This window comes from Cynocephalus volans, chromosome 1 (assembly GCF_027409185.1).
Source record: "Cynocephalus volans isolate mCynVol1 chromosome 1, mCynVol1.pri, whole genome shotgun sequence".
NCBI lineage: Eukaryota > Metazoa > Chordata > Mammalia > Dermoptera > Cynocephalidae > Cynocephalus > Cynocephalus volans.
Genome location: NC_084460.1, coordinates 119,717,463 through 119,737,375, shown reverse-complemented (window position 1 = coordinate 119,737,375; position 19,913 = coordinate 119,717,463). Strand labels below are relative to the sequence as shown.

Here is a 19,913-nt window from a genome sequence, read left to right as displayed (position 1 = left end):
CACCATCTCCCATGGTCTTCCCAGCTGCAGAACTGTGGGGGTGAATATCATAGTGGAAATGATTTCATATCTTCAAATTAAATTCAGAGAGGAGAGGCCACTAGGCAAGGGGGGCAGGAGGGCTGGCTTGCTGACAGCCCTTACCTGCCAGCTCTCAGCCTGTGTATTTGTGATCACCTGGCTGCATCCTGGAAACCACCCAGTCACACCTAGGCAGGAGGCCCAGCCCTCCTCCCTGGTTTGAGGAAGCAGGAAAAGGTGCCAGCGAGAGGCAGCAGGCAGGTCTGCCTGGGAGCTGTGGCTGGCACCCCAGCTAGGATGGGTTCTCTCTGGGGCCTGGGTCTGCCCCTCTTCTTCTGCTGCTGGGAGGCTGGGGTCTCTGGGAGCTCTGCAGGTAAGGAGACGAAAGGGGCCAGGGGCTTCTGCCCTGGCAGGGCTCTAGGTGTGAGTTTCAATATGAGCAGCGCTTTGTGGGTGAGGGTAGGTAGGCTCTCTTGGGTTAGTTATAATTAACCCTCAGGCTATATGTGAAGTATTATTGTTGATAAGGAGTATGCTTATGGCAGTGTGTGTCAGCTTAAGCGTGTATGACACTGCAGTACATACGAATGAACAACGATGATGTCCTTGTAAGGGTCGCTTCCTGTGAGTTTGTTTTTATGCCTGTGGAAGTGTGAGTGGGAGAGGTGGGGTGGGGGAGGGGTGTTGGAGAGAAGCCAGCTGTTGATAATTCTGCCTAAAGCTGAAGAATGTGGCTTGACAAGATTCTGACCTCCAAGTTTATTTCTTAGCATGGATTTCCTTCAAAACACAGGTTTGTGTGAAACATCTGTCACAAAGTTCTTGGGAAGGGTAGATTCTGAAAGAGGCAGGGCTTTTATGAAAGGGGGAAACTAACACTGATCTGTCATTAATATAAAACTGCTTTAGAGCAGTTTTAAGTTTACAGCAAAACTGAGTGGAGAGTACAGAGAGTTCTCATAAATCTCTTGTGCCTGCCACATGCAACCTCCCCCACTGTCAATGTCCCCCACCAGAGTGAGACATTTGTAGAATAACCTGCAATGGCACATTATTATCATGCATTATCTTTTTAATCCTCACAATAACCCTATGAGATACATACTATTCTTACCACCCCACCAACACCCCTTTAAAGGAGAACAGACCTGAGTGATTGATCCACAGAGCTAGGATTTGATCCCACACCTGCCTAACCTCTGGACTGCACTGCCTCCCATATGTGCTCAGAGTCTACCAGGCTTGTGTTGAATATTTAATTTAATTTAACCCTCACGACTCCTGAAATAGGTACCCCTAGCTCCATTTTACAGAGAAAATGTAGGCTTGGAGCTGGAAGACTTGGCCAGGGTCCGGGTTTAGTAAGCAGCAGAGCAAGCAGCAGAGGGGGTACTCAAACCCAGGGTCCAAAGTTTACATGATTTCCAGTTTGATTTGAGAAAGGTACAGGAGAGCTGCAACAGTCTAGAGCTGTAGAGGAGGTGGAGTGGGCTTTGCTCTATTTGAGAAGAGCTGGTAAGAGACAGGGGTGGGGGGTTGTGAGAGCCCCGGAGATGAAGAGGCTGTGAATTTGAGGAGCATGAGGGGATTTCACAGCAGAAATGACACCAAGGGGCTCCTGAAAAAGCAAGAAAATCCATCAGGGGAGGTAGTGGTTAGATTCCAAGTGTGCGCCAGCATTTGGGCTTTAGGCTGTGTGGGCCGAGGCAGAAATGCTCTGCTTCTGCTGTGTGGGAACCAAAAAGGCATGGAGAAATAGTTAAGTCTTTGAAGTGGGGAGAAGAAAGTGTGTCGGCAGGCAAACTAGCAGTTCCTGTACAAGCGTGACTTGTGTGTGCAGCAGGGCTGCACTGAATGAGTAACGAGAGCATGTGCCCATGACTTACTTGATGTGCATGTAGGGGACAGCTGAAGACTCTCCCTACATTAAATAGGTTGTGTGCTTTCAAGTGATGTCTTTTTTTTTTTTTTTGTCTTTTTTCGTGACCGGCACTCAGCCAGTGAGTGCACCGGCCAGTCCTATATAGGATCCGGACCCGTGGCGGGAGCGTCGCTGCGCTCCCAGTGCCGCACTCTCCCGAGTGCGCCACAGGCTCGGCCCTCAAGTGATGTCTTGACAGCACATCACGGGGAAGAAACATTTCCTAACCCCTTGCAGACTTTGGAATACAAAAGCTTTCTCATTCATCTTCTCTTTTGGTCTGTAACACATTGGCAGGGCAGGTATTGTGACCCTGTTTTCCCAGGTGAGGACACAGAGGCTGGGAGAGGTCTAGTGGCCAACCTAGCTAGCAGGAGGCAGAGTCAGGATTTGAAGCAGCAGATTATCTGACCCCAGAGCTAGTGGGTGGCAGTTCTGGGGCTGCAACCTAGTCTCTTGACTATTGCTCCATCATTCAGTGAGGTCCACAGGAGGACAAGTGGAGGACCTGGGGCCCTGGCCTGACACCCTGGGTAGAGGTCCTGGACCTCTTTTAGGTCAGGTCCTTGGGCTACTTTTGGGCCAGATGATCTTGGTAAAGACCATCTAAAACAATCAGAACACCAAAAAAGGGGGTTCGTATTTCAATCCTCTTCCTTCCAAGAATAAGGTTACCAGATAAAAACAGGGCATCATTTAAATTTTAATTTCAGGTAATAAATTTTTTTAGTGTAAGTATGTCTAAAATATTGCATGACATATATTCATACTAAAAAATTATTTGTATTTTATCTGAAATGCAAATTCAAATTTAACTGGGTATTCTGTATTTTATTTGCTACATCTGGCAACCCTCCCCAAGAGGTCCCATGGCTCACTTACAGAGAGATCCCTCTCCCTCTGTAGACAGAAGAGGCACCTTTGTCAGGCCATGAGAGATCCTGCTGTAGTCTCCCCTGGACTATGAGTGCAGGCTGGCTGTCCATTCATACAATCTCAGGGCCAGTGACATTTCTGTAGGGCCTCCAAGGTTGTATGAATAGGGGAGGATCCAGCCCTGTAGTTGTCAGGCCCACATTCAGGAGAGGCTTGGGCAGGGGTGAGAAGTTCTCTCCTCTCTTGCTGGGGCCCCAAGGACTCTGCCTGCTTCCCCTGCTTTCGCAGCAGCACCCGAGACACTGTCTCTGGAGGTTCCTCTCCCCCATTCCTTCCAGCCCCCTCTAAAGACAAAACTAAAGGTCTTTCATGTATTTTAAGGGTTTTTATTTCCATGGAGAAACATTTGTTGGATGAGAAAAGCATCCATGGAAAAGTGACGAGGATTCTTTCAAAAGTCCTGAGAGTCCTGGTCCCTGCTCTGCACTTGTGGGCTCACTTGGACTTCTGCTTTCTTTGGTCACCTTTGTAGGTGGGGCTGGCCCCATCCGTTTCTTCTAATGGCTGCAGACCAATAATCAGCTAGAATCTTGGCTCTTGCTGGCCTCAGCTAGAATGCTAGGACTTGCTTGTCCTTAGGGCTTCAGAGGACACCAATCAGGGCAACCCCAGCTTCGTGGCTGCCATATGAGACTGGGTTTCCCAGTACTGCCTCCTTCCTTGTTTCTATAGATGAAAAATGGTGTAACAGTAACTCCTCCTTCCTACCCTCCTCCCAGTAGTGCCCAGGGTATAAACGCAAGAGCTTGTGTGAAGTCGGTCCATTGGGACTTAGGACTCACAAAGTCGGTCTTACTCGACACAGGCCCCAGCACCAGCAGACCAGAGCTTTTGGTGACAACAAACAACATAGAAGTGACTGCTGTGCCTCCAGAGGTCAGGACAAGCTCAGAGGGAGCCTTCCAGACCAATGACCTCACTGAGACCTCAGCGCCTGGCCATGTCACTTTGGAAACTCAAACCCTGAGGATCTTAACCCCAGCTGGCACCATTCCAGAAGCAGATACCAGGGAAACCAAGACTATTTCTCTTGCCACAGAGACAAAGACTCTCAAAAAAACAATACCTTCCAAGTTCATGGTTGTGATCAGCTCTCCTATGGCAACATCAGCCCCAAGTGGCTGTCCCTCAGAGACTAGGATGACCACAGTTGAGTCTGTAACAGGCAGTAAATTTGCTGAAACTATCTTTGACACCCTCTGTACTGATGACAGCTCCGAAGAGGCAAGGAGGATCACAACTGATGTCTTGACGCTGGCTGACACTGCTGCACAAACTGAGGGCCTGTCCTCAGAGAGCAGCGCCTCTTCTGACAACTCACTCCCAGCCATCACCACCTCACAAGTCCTGGCATCTGACGTCATTACTCCAGCCAAAGCCTTGGTTGTCTCCAGCATCACCCACATCGAGGTTACCAATTGCAGCATTACAGAAATGGAGACAACTGCCACTATCCCTGGGGTCTCAGTCACAGATCACAGCCCCACAGGAGGGAAGGCCTTGTCCATCTCTGAGACATCAGCTTTGCCTGCCTCCACTGAAGCAAAATCACGCATTCTCGAGACCACAACCTCTGTTGGCACCTTGTCAACAACCAGCGCCACAGAGCCAGCCACACCTGATACCACAGTTGAGACCCCACTCCCCACCAATAGCACCACAGAAAGAGAAACAACAGCCACCAAAGCCACTACCCCCAATGGAGCTTTGGTGACAGTTAGCATGAACACCTCAGAAGGAACCTCAGCCCTCTCTGTTGAGACACCAAGCCACACTGAAGTCTCAAGAGCAGTTACAATCTCCACAGAGGCTGGGTCAACAGCAGGCAAAGCAATTTCATCTGCTGGGTCCTCAGCTTTAGTCTACAGCTCCTCAGAAACAGTCATCATCAAGAAATCCACCCCTTCAGAGACTCCTACCACAGACAGTGCAACCCACGGGGACTTCCCCATCAGCAAGAGCCCTCTTCCTTCTGTCCATCTGATTACAGACAACAGCAGCCAAGAAACAAACATCACCTTAGCCAAGATCACAACTTCAGCCAAGACCCCAGTGAAGCCTCCAGCAGCCACACCCACCACTGCTCAGACAAGGCAGACCACAAAAGTTACTGCAGGTTAGTGGCTCCCCGTGTGTGATCTTTGGGGATTGGGGATTTGGAATCTCCAGGCTGTCTACACACTTAAGGAGTAAGCAAGAAGGAAGGGTCTGGGGTCCTACCCTGAACCCTCTCTTTGACATTGTCTCTTGATGATCTTCTAGTGGATATTGCCAAAATCAGTAATAAGTAGAGTTAGGGTGGTTTGTGGAAAGAGAGTGGGGCTGGAAATCTAGAAAAATGGTTTGAGGTCTTGGCTCTGCTCTTAACAACCTGAGAGTCCTTAGACAAGTCCCTGTCCCTCTCTAGGCCTTAGTTTCTCCAACTATAGTTGGAAGAGGTTGCATTGTCTTTTTTTTTTTTTTTTTTTTTAAAGATGACCGGTAAGGGGATCTTAACCCTTGACTTGGTGTTGTCAGCACCACGCTCAGCCAGTGAGCGAACCGACCATCCGTATATGGGATCCGAACCCGTGGCCTTGGTGTTATCAGCACCGCACTCTCCCGAGTGAGCCACGGGCCGGCCCGGAAGAGGTTGCATTGGATGAGCACTGAAGTCCTTTCCAGCTTTAACTTTCTCTGAAGTTAACTGTTGAGTAACTACTGTGCATCAGACAAGACCCCACATTTTATTTAAAAGATGTGACCCCTGTGCTTTGGAAGCCTCTGGTCCAGCCATAGCTGCACAGAGGGGCAGCATGTGGGCATCTGGGCTAAGTTGCTGCTTGGAGAGCAGCTGGAACCCTGTGAAAGTAGGACTGGCTGGATGCACTTGCTGGGATTTATTTGCACCAGAGATAGTGACTTTAAGTAAAAGAATCAGTAAACAAATAAATAAATAGGACAAAAGTTTGCAAGTTTAAAGCTACATCTCTGAGACACCAGGTGCTTCTCAGGGAAGAAGTCCATTGTCAGAGGTGCTTGGTCAGCCCAGCTCCTGATCAGCCTGTAGCCTCCACCTCCACTTCCCATCAGTCGTCCTTGTCCCTCATCCCTGAGTATCCTCAGCTTGCTCTGCCTTTCTGGAGAGGTGAAATGAATATATTAATCACAACCAATTTATTGAATGTCTTTTGTAGTCTAGGCAGGGGTGATATAAAAATATTTCACAGCCAGTAAGTGTTGGCACTAGCTGAATGTTCTCTCTGGTGTCAGGCAGTGTACTATGAACTTTGCATATGTTATCTCCTCTAATTGTACCTTCAAAATAACCTCATGTGGTGGGTATCATTACCCCATTGGACAGGTGAGGAAACAGATTTAAAGAGAGTAACTAAATTATCCTAGAAAGATGGCAGTGGGATTCAAATGAAAGTCTGTTTGATTCCAAAACTTATAGTCTTCCATTGTACTTTTATTTTTTAAAGCTCAATTTTTAATAACTTTTATTTTAAAATACATTTCTTTATTATTCGTTGATTAGATGACACAGTCACATGATTTAAAATTCAAAAAGTGCAAAAGGTATAAAATGTCTTTCTCTCACTGCTGTCCTCCAACTATACAATTCTCCTCACACATGTAACCCATGAGATGGTTTCTTGTATATCATCTTCTGGACATGAAATATGCACATGGAAGCAAATATACATATTTTGTATATGTATCTTTCATCCTCCTTTTTTATGCAGGTGGAGTCCACATCTTGGTGAATTCAGATCTCCGAGATAAAGCTATTCTTTTGGGGGGGAAGAAAAGGTTTTATTTACTTCATATTTTAGTTTCTTATTTGTGACCTCATATTTTGTCTCTTTGACTGATTTTATTGCTTTAGCATTTTTTAAAAAATGTATTGTTAGGGCCGGCCTGTGGCTCACTTGGGAGAGTGTGGTGCTGATAACACCAAGGCCACGGGTTCAGATCCCTATATAGGGATGGCCGGTTAGCTCACTTGGGAGAGCGTGGTGCTGACACCACCAAGTCAAGGGTTAAGATCCCCTTACTGGTCATCTTTTAAAAAATAAAAAATAAAATAAAATAAAATAAAAAATGTATTGTGGTAAGAACACTAAACATGAGATCTACCCTCTTAATAGATTTTAAATTATACAACACAGTATTGTTATGTATAGGCACAATGTCATGCAGCAGATTTCCAAAATTTATTCATCTTATGTAACTGAAGTTTTATCCCCATTGATTAGCAACTCCTTGTTTTCCACTCCCTCCAGAAAGCTATGCTTTTTTATGGCTGTTTAGGGTTCCATTTCATTTTACCACCATTTATTTAACCAGTCCTTTATGGATGGACATTTAAGTTGTTTCCAGTGTTTTGTTATGATAAAGAGTGCTGCAGAAAGTAGCACATTTATCACATATGTGTTATTTTCTGTCGGATAAATTCCTAGAAGTGCAATTGCTAGATCAATTCTAATAGTATTGTGATAGGAAGCAATGCCTACAAGATGGCAGGTAAAGGCAAGCAGATTACGGCTCAACAGAAGACAGAACTTTCTGCAGAGCTGCTAAACCAGAAGGCTGGAATAGAAGACCTCCTCAGCCCTCCACCAAGTTAAATTGGGTAGAACTGGTTGGGGGATGGCCCCCAGAGAGCTAGCCTCTCTCTGGACTCTCCCTGGCTGGGCCCTTTCTCAACAGCCCCATCCAGGACTTCCAGGCCTTAAGAATATTCTAGGTTCACTTCCATTTCTTCTTCACATTACCCTTTAGACATCTCTAAATGTGGGTGGTGCCTTATGCCATCATTTCTTTTACTCTTGTTGGGAGGACACTACAATAGTTATCCCAGAGAGAGAATCCTCTTTTCTCTTTGCAGTGAGTAAATGTAAGATCCTATGTGAACACAGACACATTTACACATGAGAGTGCTCACATATATGTGGAGGGGGGCAGAGGCTGGGTAACATGAAGCACGTCTTGATTCCTAAACTGACTTGACTATTTTCATCTTCCTACTGATCTCAACTTGCAGATGAGGAAGAAGGCTTCCTCCTCCTGCGGCTGAGTGTGGCCTCCCCAATAGACCTCACTGAGCCCAGAGTGGCAGAGAGGCTGATGCAGCAGGTGAGTGGGCACTTTTGGGTCCAGCGGAGTAGAGGAAAGTGAGAGGTTCTCAGAGACTGCAGAGATGACCTGCAGGATACAGAAGAGCAACTACTACCCTTGGGAGGGGTCTTATTTCTTATGGAGAGTATTAGGACCAGAATCTAAGGATCCCTGTCTGGCTTTGGTTCTGCCTGGCATCATGCCCCTTCTTTGCAATGTATACAAATTCTTCCCCTCATCCCCAGTTTCCTCAGGTCTCAGAAAGTCAGGCCTTCAGCCCCTGAGGAGAAGGTCAACGATATTGATAGTCAGGAAGACAGGAGTCTTGGTTGCAAGTGGCAGAAACCCAAGTCATAGTAGCTTACAGAGAAAAGACAAGGTATTGACTGAGAAACCTAGACGTTTTAGTTATGTCTGCATCCAGCAGCTCAGATATGATCATGAGGATTTTCTTTCTCTCTCTCGGCTCTGTTCCCTTCATTCTTCAGAGTCTTTCTCCATATGTACAGAAAAGTGGTTGTGACAGCCCTAGATTCACAAGGCACTTCCCTCTCCCCAAATCTGCATATTACCCAGGGAAGGACTGGCCTCATTGGCCTGCAACAGCCACCATGACTGACAAGCCCCATCAGGACCACATTGAATGGGAAAGACAGGCTTCAGAGGGAAAAAGGATACTAGGGAGAAAAATCCATAGATGTACACTGTAGGTGGGGACAAAGATTGAGATACAAACATACAACATTTGGGGAAATTCTCCTACAACCCAGATTGTTGGACAGAGCTTCCAATGGTGAAATTCTGGAGTCAGGGCTTTTGGGGATGGTGTGAATCACTGGAAAGTTAGACTGGGTCAACTTAGTGCAGATTTCCTGGCCTGGCCTCTCTGAGGTATGGTTTCCCTACTCTGCAAAGTAGGAGATGGAACACGATGTCATGGGAGGTATCTCAGCTCTGCTGGGGATGTGATCAGTGAAAATGGGTCCAGTACACAGTGTAGTGTGGATTGTCCCTTTGGCAGTGTCCTGATAACACCTCAAGCTTGCATCTAGCACCTCTCACAGTCAATGGGTGCCACACAGCTTGTCAGCGGCTCAGGTTTGGTGTCACTCCTCGTAAGGGTAAACCTGGCAGAAGTGCTGGCTGGGGGTCTCACACCAGAGTAGAGTCCCACAGCCAGGACGGACAGGCGAGGTGGTTACCCTTGGCAGATGGAAGCAGGATAAATCCATTGCAAATTAGAATCCTTTGTTGTAAGCAAAACAAGACCACTGTCTGACCTAAGTAAAAGGGGGATTTGTTGGCAGGGTCCTGGGTGCATATTACCTAAGGAATGACAGAGGAGTAGGCTTGAAAAACAGGCAGAAGGGACCAGGGTGCTCTGGGGGCTGGGCAGTGGGAATATTCTGGCTGGGATGCTGTCACTCTATTGACCACCGTCACTGTTGGATGCTGCCACAGCCAATGGACATCATGCTGTCAGCACACACTACGGAAAATGTGTTCTCACTGCCTCTTTGTCCTTGTGTCACCTGTTCCAGAGTCAAAGTCCTGAGTAGGAACATCCATTGAGATGTGCCCACATCCCACTGCCAGGAGATGGGAAGAGGACCTATCTGGATCCTTGAAGTTCTCCTAGTGGCAGGAAGGCTCATTAGGACTCCCACAATGGGGAGGTCCCTAAACATGGCATGGGTGTTTGAAGCAGGACAGCCAAATAAATGACAAATGCCCTGTACACATGATAAGCAAAGTAGCGTGTGTGAAATCCTAGTCAAGGAAGGAATCCAGGGCTGTGTTTCGGAGTGCCCAAACTGGAAACTATTTCAGGGGTAGATCAGGAGCAAATCAGACAGCTGAGGTGCAGGAACCAGGCCATGAGAGTGTTGGGTGGCAGTTCTTGTAGGGGCTGGCCAGTCGTGTAGAGCTCAGGAGTCAGACAATGAGCTTTGGAGCCAGATAGATCTGGATATGAATTCTAGCTCCTAAGTGTGTGACCTTGGGTAAGTTACTCCATATTACTTTCATCCCTTATAAAATGAGGAAAATAATACCTGCCTTATGAGGTTGCTGTGAGGTTTAAATGACATACTATTTGTGAGCCCCCAGCCCATGCTCAGCATGTGCAAGGCTCAGGAGTGTTCTGTCCTCCTCATATGTGCTCTCTCACTGTCCCTTCCTGTCCTTGGCCTATGACGAGCTCATGGGCTGGATGGGCTGGAAGGATCATCTGGCTCCTTTTGCCCTCCAGCTCCGCCATGAACTGCATGCTCATAAGCCTCCCATCCAAGTCTCCTTGCTGCATGTCAGGAGGCGCTAAGGAATATCAGCAAAGCCAGGCATACCCTTTATGCCAAAAGAAGAACAGTGGCCTGGGCTTCCACAGACAGATGGGAGCCATGTTGCTGTGCTGAGATGTACCCAGAAGGTTTGCATGAAGGTCAGCTGGCTCACGCCTTTTACCCCTGATGTGGTGACAGGACCTGGCTTACATATGCCTGAGTACGTGTGTGGGGAGGGGGCTTCCCTTGTTCCTGGAGGTGCCCTTGGACTTCCCTTGGCACATGTGTTGTGTTTCAGTAAAGACAGACCTGATCATCCTTCTATGTGCATCCATCCTGCATTAAAATTACACTCAGTGTGGCTCAGAGGTTAGCTATTTGGCTGTCTGCCTTTGACATTTTTATAATATGAGGATTTTGTATATCCTCACTGCTACCTTCCTCCTTCACACTCCCCCAATTCATGGTTTGGGTCTTGATTATGGCACTTACTGAGGCTGATCCTGGGGCCTGTTAAAAGAAGAGCTCCTTCAGAGCAGGGACCATATTTGTTCATTTCAGTCTCCCCTGGCCTGTGGTAGGATCACAGAGAATGTTGAATTGACTTGAATTTCAAGTCCTGGGCAAAAGCAGACTTAAAAGAAAGTCTGCAATACTCAATTATTCCTCCCAAAGCTCATAACTCATGTTGTTATTATTTAAACAAGGCTCTTTTTTTTTCTATTGTAAAAGTAAAACTTGCTTATGATTTAAAACATTTAAAAGAACAAGCAAAAAAAGAAGTGAGAAGAGGAGGGGAAGAAAAAGAAAAAAATGTCTAAAATCCCATCTCTTATATACAACCATTGTAATGTAGATATTCAATTGCTTTCTCAACCTTTCCACCTGGATGTCGAAGAGCTATCTCACATTCAGCATCTCCAAAACTGAAGTCCCGACCTTGTCCCTTATACCTGCTCTGCCTGTGTCTTCCCCATCTCAGTGAATGTCAATTGCATCCTTCAGTTGCTCAAGCCCCAATCCTTGGAACCATTCTTTGTTCCTCTCTTTCTCTCACATTTCACATCAGGAAATTCTGTTGGCTCTACTCCCAGCAAACTATGCCCAGGATCTGACCCCTCCTCATCATCTGCACTGGCACCACCAAGATGGTCCAAGATGCCATCATCTCTCACCCGGATAACTACAATCTCACTGGATTACTGCACGTCTCCCTGTTTCCACCTTCGCCCCCACCCCCAGTTTAGTCCCAATATGTCGGCTGGGGTCGTCTTTTTATAACATAAGGCAGACCATGCCGCTCCTTTGCTCCAAACCCTCCCATTTCATTCGGAGGAAAAGCAGAGCTCCGGCAGTGGCCTTTAATGCTGGGTGTGGTCTGCACCCCTCTGCCTACCTCTTTAACCTGCTCACTGCTCTGCAGCCACACTGACTTCTCTGCTGTTCCTTGAATGCATCGGGCCTGCTCCTGCCTTGGGACATTTGCGTGTGTTGCTCAGTCTCCTTAAAAGTCTTCTCCAGATATCCATTTGGCTAACTCCTCCACCCCTACCTCCTTCATGTCCCTTCTCAGTGAGGTCTACCCTCACCACACTATTTAAAAACTCAAACTCACCTCCTCTGCTTTGATTTTCTTCATAGCACTGATCATAACCTAACACCACACATATTTTATTTGTCTTGTTTGTAACCTATGTCCCCCAACTAGAATGAAAGATTTTGCCCACTGTGTTATCTATTGTACCGGGAACAGTGCCTGGTACATAAAATGTGCTCTGTCAATGTTTGTTAAATGAATGAAGAAAACAACAAAACTACTTTGTTATTGCTCTGAATAAGGGGAGTGTGTATTTTCAAGTGACCCCCTTCATGAGTTCCATAAAGTAGGTTGGACAAAAATAATTCAGACATTCATTCTGGCATATTTGCTGAGCACCTACAACAGAAGAGATGTTGTAAGTTGTGTGCTATGGAGGATTCAAAGATGTCTCTTTCCACAGGGATTAGAGTTAGTAGGGGAGGCTAGACACCTCCAGAAATAACAAACTGAAAAGACTTATTTACATTATATATAGTAAAAACAGAATGTCCTTACTATACAGAAGGCTCTTACAAAGCAATAAAAAGACAAACATTCTGGGCCGGCCCGTGGCTCACTTGGTAGAGTGCGGTGCTGATAACACCAAGGCCACGGGTTCGGATCCTAAAAAAAAAAAAAAAGACAAACATTCCAGAAGAAAAATAGATAAATGGCAAGAACAGGTAATTCACAAGAAGAAAGAATACTAATGTCTCCCTTTTCCATCCCCATGAAAAAGAAAGTTGGACTTCACTAGCAAATGAGGGTAAATTAATGTAGTGAGATACTACTTATCATGTCTAAAATAGGCAAAGATTTATAAAAATTATAATAGCTGTACTAATGAGGATGTTGGGGGAAAGGGCATTCTTATTTTATTTTATTTTCGTGACCGGCGCTCAGCCAGGGAGTGCACCGGTCACCGCGCTGCTAGCGCAGCACGCTACCGAGTGCGCCACGGGCTCAGCCGTGGGGGAAAGGGCATTCTTAAACACTCCTAGTGTGAATGAAATTAGTACAACCTTTCTGGAGGACAATTTGACTATTATCAAATATCAAAACCTTAAAAATGGGCATTCCTTTAACACAGCAATTTCATTGCTGGTTTATCTTGAGGAAATAATTAAGCATCTGTAGAACTGTTTATAACAGCCAGTAAAAGAAAAAGACAAAACAAAAACAACTGGCCTAAGATATCCCAGTGTAGCAGTTTGGTTAAATATAGTGTTATTTTAGACAATCTATAGAAGTGTTATTGAAATGTATATGAGGGGTCTTCAAAAAGTTCATGAAAAGATTCATATTACCTTTTAATTCCATTTTTCCATGAATTTTTTGAAGTACTCTTGTATTTATTAAGATGGAAAGAAATTCATGAGATATTATTCCCTCCCTTGTTTTCTTAAAATGGACCATCTTTTTTTTTTTTTTAAACACCAAACTACCCCTCACACTATATCTGGAGCTTTTCTCTCCAAAACCAAAGCAAGTCCTGGGTAACCCCCCCAGTGAGGTGTACAAGGGTCTTGGCGATACAGCCTCAGCCAACTTTCTCAGCTCCGGATCCTACAGCCTCATCTTCTGTATCCTCTGTTCCTTCCACAGGAAACTTCTCACTCTCCCCAGTCACACCTGCTTTGATCCAGAGTCTTTGCACATCACAATTCCTCCCCCTGGAGTGTCCTCCTTCCCCCAGTCCCTTTACCTGGAAAAATCCTATTCATTCTTAGAAGCCCAGTTCAGGTGGCACCTCTTCATGACTTCTGCGAGTTTTCTAGAGAGGGGCTGATTTCTTAGTTTCTTTACTTCTGTCTCTGTTATAACACAAATGTGCTGTATTATAATTTATTTATTTACAAGTTTTAAATCATATGTGCTTCAGGAGAAGCACCAGGTAATATTCATCTCTGTAGGCACACAGCCCTACACATGAGGGTACTCAAGTGTTTGCTGAATAACTGAGACAGATAATGGGTCATGTGAGCAGATGGTCCTGAAATATGGTCACTGGGCTCTGAAAGTTAAGAAAATGACATTCAATGTTGAAGTCAAACAAAATGTAAATTTTATGGTACAATTGTTATGAACCTGCACTATAATTGGGCGTGAGTGGACAGCAGTTTGCATAAATGACAACACCACTGTTACATAAATCTAATCCTTAAATGGTTTTTCTTCTCTTGCTTTGTATTTCTTCAAATTGGTGACACCTAATACAGTGGTTAATTTAATCTTACATACATTCATATAAAGACACATACATACAATGCTGATTACTATTATTACTGGAAGCCAAAAAATTTGTAAAATGTGGGACACACGAATTAGAAGCATTTGGGAATTAAAGTGTATAATTACAATTGCCTGAGAGAAGGAGAAAGAGAAAGAGAGAAAGTGAATTACTGGAGATGAGCAATATTTAGTGGAAGTAATGTCACCAAACTGGCGAGAACCAGAAGTACCTGGAGAAAATTCTCAAGGTATGTGAGATATTAAAGGTGTGTGTATATGAGATGAAAACGCCACATATTTCATAAAGATAAAGATCGATGTGGACGTAAGCTCTGAGAAGAACAAAACCCAAAGCCATAATGAGAACAACATGAGGTGGAACTTTTCTGACAGGAGACTTCGTCCGAAGCCTCTGCCACAGCCAGTCCTTCCTTCAACCTTTGAAAGGCGGATTGGCCACCAATTTGTGCAGAGCGGTGAATGGTTTCTAACTCCGTAGGTGTGCCCCACATTTAAATGACTGAATATCACATCACTCTCTAGTATCAATAAATGTTTAAATTGGTATATCTTGCCAGTTATCTATTATTTGTCGTCCTCACTATAAAGCTTCTTACCTTAGGCCCACGGAGAGTTCCTGGAAGGCTCCTTTGAGAGCAGGGAGGAATGGGCAAGGGAATTTGTGTCTTTGGCTAAGCATCACCCCTGATAGCTCCCTTTGCCTCTCCAGTGCCCACTGAGGGTGTCTCAGCTGCCTGCCACCAACGGGAGATGGGAGTCTGCTCTCTCCTCTCTGCTAAGAAAACACATGCCTGGCACCCTAGAGAAGGGCCAGTCAGTTCTTAACTCCAGGTGCCAGAGTGACAGAATCCAAATCATACAGACCCAGGGTGTGAGGTGATGAAAATTTGCAGTTGTGTCCTAGATGTAATGATGCCATTCATGAATAGGCACCTCCCTGCCCAGCCAGAGAAGGGTGTCCCCGCAAGACACCTTCTTCCCTTCTCATGACACCTCATCCTCCTGCTCAGTGCCTCAGCTGTTTTGACTAGGGTTGCCAGATAAAATACAGAACACCCAGTTAAATTAGGATTTCAGGTAAACGATGAATACTTTTTTTAAAATGTAAGGATGTCCCAATATTTCATGAAACATCCTTATACTAAAAAATTATTTGTGGTTTATCTGAAATTTAATTTTAACTGGGCATCTTGTATTTTTCTTTGCTAAATCTGACAACCCTCTCCCACCAGAGTCCCCACCTCCTCTCTTTCCTCAGTCTGTGGATTTCCTTCAGTTGTAGCAAGCCCCCAACAGTCTCTTAGGCATCACACATCTCCACTGCTTCTGGTGGGTTGTCTGTCACACATAAATTCTGTCTTCCCACTCCCTCCATTGCTTAGTGGGAGGAGAGGAAGCTTAGTGTCCAAAGAAGGACGAAGGGAGGAGGGACTTCAGGCTTGTGGTGGCCTTGCTCCCCATTTGCCACCTTGCTTTGTTTCCTTCTCCACATTTGATGACACACAGCATCTACAGCAATCATATGAGCCAGTCTCTTGCCAAGAGTCCTCATGGGTTTCTGATGAGATGTAACTTTTGGACCTTATGACCTCCCCGATCTTGAGTCACATTGCAAAGTCCTCATCACATAACTTAGTCCTGGGATTTCAATGGTCAGGCAAGGGCAGTCTTACCAGTTCCACACACTTACATTGCTCCTCCCACCTTGTTTTACATTCCCTTTCTTGTAACTGCTGGACAGTGAGCCCCAAGCTTCCTCTCCCCAGTGCCATGAGTGCTTGATTCTTTTTTTTAATTTATATATTTTAATTTTTAAATTATTTTTAATTAGTAAACTTTATGTTCCCATATGCCTCCTGCACCACCACCCCACAGCCCACCTGCTATCAACATCCTGCACAATGAACCCACATTAACACATCATTGTCACCCAAAATCCATAGTTTACCTCAGGGTCCTCTCTTGGTGTTGGACATTATACATACAACAAATATATAATGATATCTATCTGCCATTATAGTTTTTTTAATTGAAATGTATTGATTATACATATTTGTGTAAACAGAGTTGACTATCAAGAAAAGTACACAATGTGTGATGATCAAATCAGGATAATTAGCATATTCATCATTACAAAACTTAATCATTTCTTTGTGATGAGGACATGTGATCTCTCTTCTAGCCATTTGATAACATGCAGTAAATTATTGTTAACTACAGATGCCTAGTTCGACTGTATACCCATAGTGTCTGCCATTATGGTATCATACAGAATAGTATGTAGCATCATTGCCCTAAAAGTCCTCTATTCTAGCTATTTGTCCCTGCCTCCCCCCATCCTCCTGGCAGCCACTAATCTTTTTACTGTCTCCATAATTTTGCCTTTTCCAGAATGTCATATACAGTAGTTCCCCCTTATCTGTGGTTTCACTTTCCAAGGTTTCAGTTACCTGCAGTCAACCACAGTCTGAACAATAAGATATTTTGGGAGAGAAGAGGGGGAGAGATCACATTGCATAACTTTTATTACAGTATATTGTTATAATTGTTCTATTGTATTATTAGTTGTTGTTAATCTCTTACTCTGCCTAATTTATAAATTACACTTTATTGTAAGTATAGGAAAAAACATAATATATATAGGGCTCAGTATTATCCATGGTTTCAGGTAGCCACCGGGTGTATTGGAAAGTATACCCTGAGATAAGGGGAGGACTACTGTTGCTGGAATCATGAGGTACGTAGCCTTTTCAGGTTGTCTTCTTTCACTTAGTAAAATGTATTTAAGATTCCTCCACATCTTTTCATGGCTTGATAGATCATTTCTTCTTAATGCTGAATAATAGTTTATTGTCTGGATGTACCATAGTTTATCCATTTATCTACTGAAAGATATCTTGGTTGCTTCCAAGTTTTGGCAATTATGAATAAAATTGCTATAAACATATATGTGCAGGTTTTTGTGTAGACATAAGTTTGCAATTCATTTGGGTAAATACCAAGGAGCGCAATTGCTGGCTTATATGGTAAGCGCATGTTTAGTTTTGTAAGAAAGTGCCGAACTGTCTTCTAAAGGGTCTGTATCATTTTGCATTCCCACCAGCAATGAATGAGAGTTCATGTTGCTCCAAATCCTTACCAGCATTTGGAAATATAAGTGTTCTGGATTTTGGTCATTCTAGCAAGTGTATAGTGGTGCCTCATTTTTTGCAGTTACCTAATGACCTGATGTTTAACATCTTTTCATATGCTTACTTGCCATCTGAATATCTTCTTTGGTAATATGTCTGTTCATGTCTTTGCCCATTTCTTAAATAGGGTTTTTCATTTTCTTACTGCTGAGGTTTTTTTAAAAAAGATGACCGGTAAGGGGATCTTAACCCTTGACTTGGTGTTGTCAGCACCACGCTCTCCCAAGTGAGCCACGGGCTGGCCCTTACTGTTGAGTTTTAAGAGTTCTTTGTATATCTTGGATAACAGTCCTTTATCAGATGTGACTTTTGCAAATATTTTCTCCCAGTCTGTAATTTGTTTTCTCATTCTCTTGACATTGTCTTTCACAGAGCAGAAGTTTTTAATTTTAATGAAATCCAGCTTTTCAATTATTTTCCTCATGGATCATGCCTTTGAAATTGCACCTGAAATGTCATCACCATATCCAAGGTCATCAAAGTTTTCTCCTATGTTATCTTCTACAAGTTTTGTAGTTTTGCATTTTATATTTGGGTTTTGGATCCATTTTGAGTTCATTTTTAGGAAGGGTGTTAGGCTGTGTCTAAATTCATGTTTTTGGCATGTGAATGTCTAGTTGTTCCAGCACCTTTTGTTGAATATCTTTGCTCCATTGTGTTGCCTCTCCTCCTTTGTCAAAGTTCAGTTGACTACATTTATGTGGGTCCATTTCTGGGCTCTCTGGTTTGTTCCGTTGATCTATTTGTCTATTCTTTTGCCAATTGTCTTGCTTACTATAGCTTCATAGTAAGTTTTGAAGTCAGGTGTTGTCAGTCCTCTGACTTTATTATTCCCCTTCAATTTTGAGTTGGCTATTTTTTTTTTTTTTCCTCTCCCTGTATATTTCAGAATCAATTTGTCAGTACCTACAAATAACTTGCTGGGATTTTGATCGGGGTTGTGTTCAATCTATAGATCAAGTTGGCAAAACTGACATCCTGACAATATTGAGTCTACCTATTCACAAACATGGAATATCTTTCCATTTATTTAGCTCTTCTTTGATAATTTTCAGCAGAGTTGTGTAATTTTCCTCATATAGATCTTGTGCATATTTTGTTAGATTTAGACCTAAGTATTTTGTTTTGGGGTATGCTAATATAAATGGTAATGTGTCTTAAATTTCACATTCCACTTGCTCATTGCTGACACATAGGAAAGCAATTGACTTTTTTACATTAACCTTATATCCTGAAACCTTGCTATAGCGCTTATTAGTTCCAGAAGTTTTTTGTTGTTGTTTTTTAAAATTTTTTCTAGATAGATTATCGTATCATCTGTGAATAAAGACAGTTTTTTTTTTTCAAACTCTATACCTTTTATTTCCCTTTTTTGTCTTAGTGCATTAGCTAGGACTTCCAGTATGATGTTGAAAAGCAGTGGTGAGAGGGGACATCCTTGCCTTGCTCCTGATCTTAGCAAAAAATCTTGTTTCTTACCATTAAGTATGATGTTAGCTATACGTTTGTACCTGTTCTTTATCAAGTTGAGGAAGTTCCCCTCTATTCCTAGTTTACTTAGAATTTTTATTGTGAATGGGTATTGGATTTTGTCAAATGCTTTTTCTGCATCTATTAATATTATTATGTGATTTTTCTTCTTTATCCTGTTGATGTGATGGTTTATATAACTGAGTTTTGAATGTTGAACCAGCCTTGCATACCTGGGAAAAATTCCACTTGGTCATGGTGTATAATTCTTATACATTGTTGGATTGAATTTGCTAATCTTTTGTTGAGAATTTTTGCCTCTATGTTCATGAGAGATATTGGTCTATAGTTTTCTTTTTTTGTAATGCCTTAGTCTCATTTAGTGATGCTGATGAATCAGTTAGGAAGTATTCACTTTGCTTTTGCCTTCTGATAAAAATTGTAGTGAACTGATAAAATTTCTTCCTTAAATGTTTAGTAGAATTCACCAGAGAACCCATCTAGGCTGTGTGCTTAGTACTTGATAAATGAATGCTGTGACTGTGGTTATGGAGACTTGATTATACTTCAGCCCCCATGCGGTTAAAGCTACAGCCTTGTATGTAGGGGAGAGGTTTCACCTGCTAGGAGAACTCATTCTCTATGTAAGCAGTTCAGAGTCTTTGCTCAGATCAAAAATTATATTTCTCTGGGAATTTTCTCCAATACCACTTACCCCCCCAACAAGAGTGAGCCCGAGGGCCTAGTTTGTATCATGTGACCTCCTTTCTGGCCCTATGGCCACATTTGATTGGACCAGAGATGGACACCTGACATAAGTTAGACCAATCAGATTCTCTCTTCAGGGATTTGGGATTTAGCATCAAGAGGCAGCTACTTAGTTTCTGCCTACAGTTGGAATCGAGGTGCCCTAGACACAGGAGTTGTAGACCAATTGTTGTTGTTGGAGTTATTACACCAGATAGGTGTAAAAGTCCTGCCTGCTTAGAGAGAAGGACGACATGGAAGCTGATCAGGTTGCTGGGAACAAGTGGAAACAGGGTAGGGCTGAGTTACTGTGGGATGGAGAACATCAGAAAACTCCAACTGGGGACCAGGAAAGGACAGAAAAAGGGTATTAAGAATTGGGTACCCTGGGTGTAAGGATGAGGTGGGTG

General features: G+C 43.7%; 1 protein-coding gene across 1 annotated transcript; it reads left to right on the top strand.

The window, feature by feature from the left end:
* The first annotated feature begins 318 nt into the window (after nt 1–318).
* On the top strand, nt 319–10,301 carry MUC20 (mucin 20, cell surface associated). The gene is made up of 5 exons (XM_063108447.1): nt 319–394; nt 3,684–3,742; nt 3,803–4,994; nt 7,908–7,999; nt 10,233–10,301. Exons 1-5 carry the CDS (start codon nt 319–321, stop codon nt 10,299–10,301), a joined length of 1,488 nt encoding a protein of 495 aa, XP_062964517.1.
* Nucleotides 10,302–19,913: the final 9,612 nt, after the last annotated feature.

What these genes read in the sequence shown, in the direction of transcription:
- MUC20 (XM_063108447.1), top strand. Translation starts at nt 319, where the DNA reads ATGGGTTCTCTCTGGGGCCTGGGTCTGCCCCTCTTCTTCTGCTGCTGG. An exon ending in ACAACATAGAAGTGACTGCT is followed by an intron (nt 3,743 to 3,802) that starts GTGCCTCCAGAG and finishes GACCTCACTGAG; the next exon opens with ACCTCAGCGCCTGGCCATGT. An exon ending in GACCACAAAAGTTACTGCAG is followed by an intron (nt 4,995 to 7,907) that starts GTTAGTGGCTCC and finishes CTCAACTTGCAG; the next exon opens with ATGAGGAAGAAGGCTTCCTC.